The sequence below is a fragment of the Brachionichthys hirsutus genome, chromosome 2 (genome assembly GCF_040956055.1).
Source record: "Brachionichthys hirsutus isolate HB-005 chromosome 2, CSIRO-AGI_Bhir_v1, whole genome shotgun sequence".
Lineage (NCBI taxonomy): Eukaryota > Metazoa > Chordata > Actinopteri > Lophiiformes > Brachionichthyidae > Brachionichthys > Brachionichthys hirsutus.
Window position 1 is genome coordinate 10944145 of NC_090898.1, and position 2772 is coordinate 10946916.

General features: G+C 55.2%; 1 protein-coding gene across 1 annotated transcript; it reads right to left on the reverse strand.

Moving 5' to 3' along the window:
- Nucleotides 1-752: 752 nt before the first annotated feature.
- Nucleotides 753-1847, reverse strand: mafba (MAF bZIP transcription factor Ba). Its single transcript, XM_068747475.1, has one exon. It carries the CDS (start codon nt 1830-1832, stop codon nt 753-755), a length of 1080 nt encoding a protein of 359 aa, XP_068603576.1. The 5' UTR covers nt 1833-1847.
- Nucleotides 1848-2772: the final 925 nt, after the last annotated feature.

The window sequence follows — 2772 nt, forward strand, 5'->3', positions numbered from 1 at the left end:
CCGTCCCCGCTGCCCCCCCCCCCCCTCCCCCCGCAGATCAACAACATGCTCTTAATATACACGAGAAGATGAAAGTACAAAATAGAAATTATTACCGTACATGTCCAGCATGCAGGATTAATATTTAATGCAGGTTTTTTTTTATTTTTGTTTCAATATATATTCGAATATAACCAAGAAGCAGGCAATAAAATCAATGAGATGTTGCATATAATGCCCCCGCCCACCCCCCTCGCGCGTGACGGGATAATAGAAGTTAAATTTGCATAAAGTGGAGTCTTGTTCGTGGAGATTTTTATCTGATCACTGGTCGATTGTGAGTCTCCTGCAGGCTGCATGGCCTTCTTGTTGTTACGCAACAATCTCAGAGTTTGGGTATAATCGTGGAGAGACAACCCCTCCCCACGTGATTTACAGATTATTTCAAAGCGGTATAAAATCAAAAAAATAAAATGAAAGTTCATCAGCCGCCTCTAGAGGCGAAAGAAGAAGGCTCTGCGCTACAAGCAACTAATCTACAGAGTCGCTCCACGGCGCTCCACGCTGCGTCGCAGCCCGACGCGTGGATGGAGAGATGATTACACACGAGAATACTATCTGATGATTATTCGTCTAATATGAATATAATTGTTGTCATTACTAGTATAATCATGAACAGGTGTGGAATATTATCGTTTCTTCATCAGTCATTTGTGGATAAAGGAAAGTTGGTGGTGGGGGGGGGGGGGGTCACAAGAAAATGTTCTGACAACTCACATGAAAAACTCTGGAGATGACGGGATGTCGCTGGTTGAGCCAGCCTCGCGGAAGCCGCCATTGCCCCCCGAGCCGGTCAGTTTCTCGCATTTCAGTTTGTAGGCGTCCCGCTCCCTCGCCAGCCGGCCGATCTCTGCCTTCAGCTGCTCCACCTGGTCGATCAGCTGCGTCTTCTCGTTCTCCAGCACGTGTTTCTGCTGCACCCGCTTGAAGCGGCAGGACTGCGCGTAGCCCCGGTTCTTGAGGGTCCGCCTCTTCTGCTTCAGGCGGATCACCTCGTCCTTGGTGAAGCCTCGCAGGTGTCTGTTGAGCTCCCTCACCGACATGGACACCAGCTGGTCGTCGGAGAAGCGGTCCTCCACGTTGAGCGCGCCCCCGGACTGGCCCGGGTGCCCGTGCGCGTGGTGGTGGTGGTGGTGGTGGCGGTGGTGGTGATGGAGCGGCTGGTGCGAGTCCGGGGACACCGGGGACGGGCTGTCGGGGTCCTGGCTGTGGTGGTGGTGGTGCTGGCTGTGTGCGTGGCTGTGCCCGCCCGGGTGACCGGACAGCTCCTCGGCGTGGTGCGGGATGCCCCCCGCGTAAGGGTGGTGGTGCTGCTGGCCGTGGCCGTGGTGGCTGTGGTGGTGATGCGGACCCCTGTAGCCCTCGAAGGCGCCTTGCTGCTGCTGCTGCTGCTGCTGCAGCTGCTGCTGGACGTGCGCAGGCGGAGGGTGCCCGTGCGCGGTGGCTCCGATCAGGGCCTCCACCGCGTCCTCTGGGGTCAGGCTCAGCGTCTGCGGGTCTATCTGCTGGTGGTAGCCGCTGTTCGGCATCCAGTACAGCTCCTCCAGGTGGCTCTTCTGCTCCGTGGGGCTGACGCTTGGAGAAGAAGGCACCGAGCTGCAGGGTGTGCTGATGGGGGTGGAGGACACCGAGCCTTGGGGCTGCAGGCGGGTACAGTGGCGCACCCCGATGCGATCGAGCCCGGCCAGGCCTTCCTTCTTCACGTCAAACTTCATCAGGTCAAAATCGTTGACGTATTCCAGAGCCAGCGGGCTGCTGGGCAGCTCCGGGCCCATGTTCAGCTCTGAGCTCATGTTGTTGTCAGACGCGCAAACGTCCCTGCGAGTGTGGCGAAAAGTGACGTTTTAATCAGCGTCTCTTCTCTCCTTTCTTGTTTCATGCAATAGTTCTTTTTTTGGCTCCTCCACCGCTGCGCGCGGACTTGCTGTATAGCACGAAACAGCGTGAGATTGGTGGAGGTGGTGGGGGGGGGGGGGGGGGGGGAGGCAAATGAAAAAAAAAAAAAAAAAAAAAAAGTAGTGGAGAGAAACTTTCAGACTAATGCGCTGCGCACGGTTTGCGTCATCGCCTACTTCTGATAATCTGGCAGAGACCAGCCAGGAGGTAGAACGCAACGCAGAAGTAGAAACCTCAGTCCCTTCAGGAGAAGTGAAGTCACACACACACACAAAAAGATGCGCATGAATAATAATAAAACAAATACCGCGTCGGCACGCTGAGACGGGCGCAGTCCGCGGCGCAGCTCTTGCTTGTAAGTCCCCCTTTTTCTCCAGGAAAATGATTTTGTTCTTTTTTTTTTTTTTTTTTTTTTTTGCTGAGAAGCAGCTTTTCCAGCTCTGCACCGCAGAGATTCAAAGTCTCGCCTCTCTCGCTCCCTCCCACGCTGTGGTATCCAGCAGACTGCGCTCGGAGCCAGCCAGCGCTTTATCCTTATAGCGCACCGTGACGTCGATGCGAAAGGCTGGATCCGTGGCGCGCAGCTCTCCAATGGGAGCGGGACTCTGCGCTGAAAAAAGAGGAGGAGAGGAGGACGCTGGAGAGGAGGGCGCACGATACAGTCCTGACAGCTACAGACAGTCAGCTGACCGACTTCCCTACAAGCAGCAGGAGGAGGCAGGACGGTGGAGGAGACGGAGAAATGCCTTCACTTCATGGGCATTGCGCGCACCTCCGGCGCAACGCAACACACATCTCTCCTCTGAGGACTGTTTCATATCCCGCTATAACCAATCA

Excerpts from the sequence above, each read along its gene's own strand:
- mafba (XM_068747475.1), bottom strand. The coding sequence starts at position 1,832 with ATGAGCTCAGAGCTGAACATGGGCCCGGAGCTGCCCAGCAGCCCGCTG.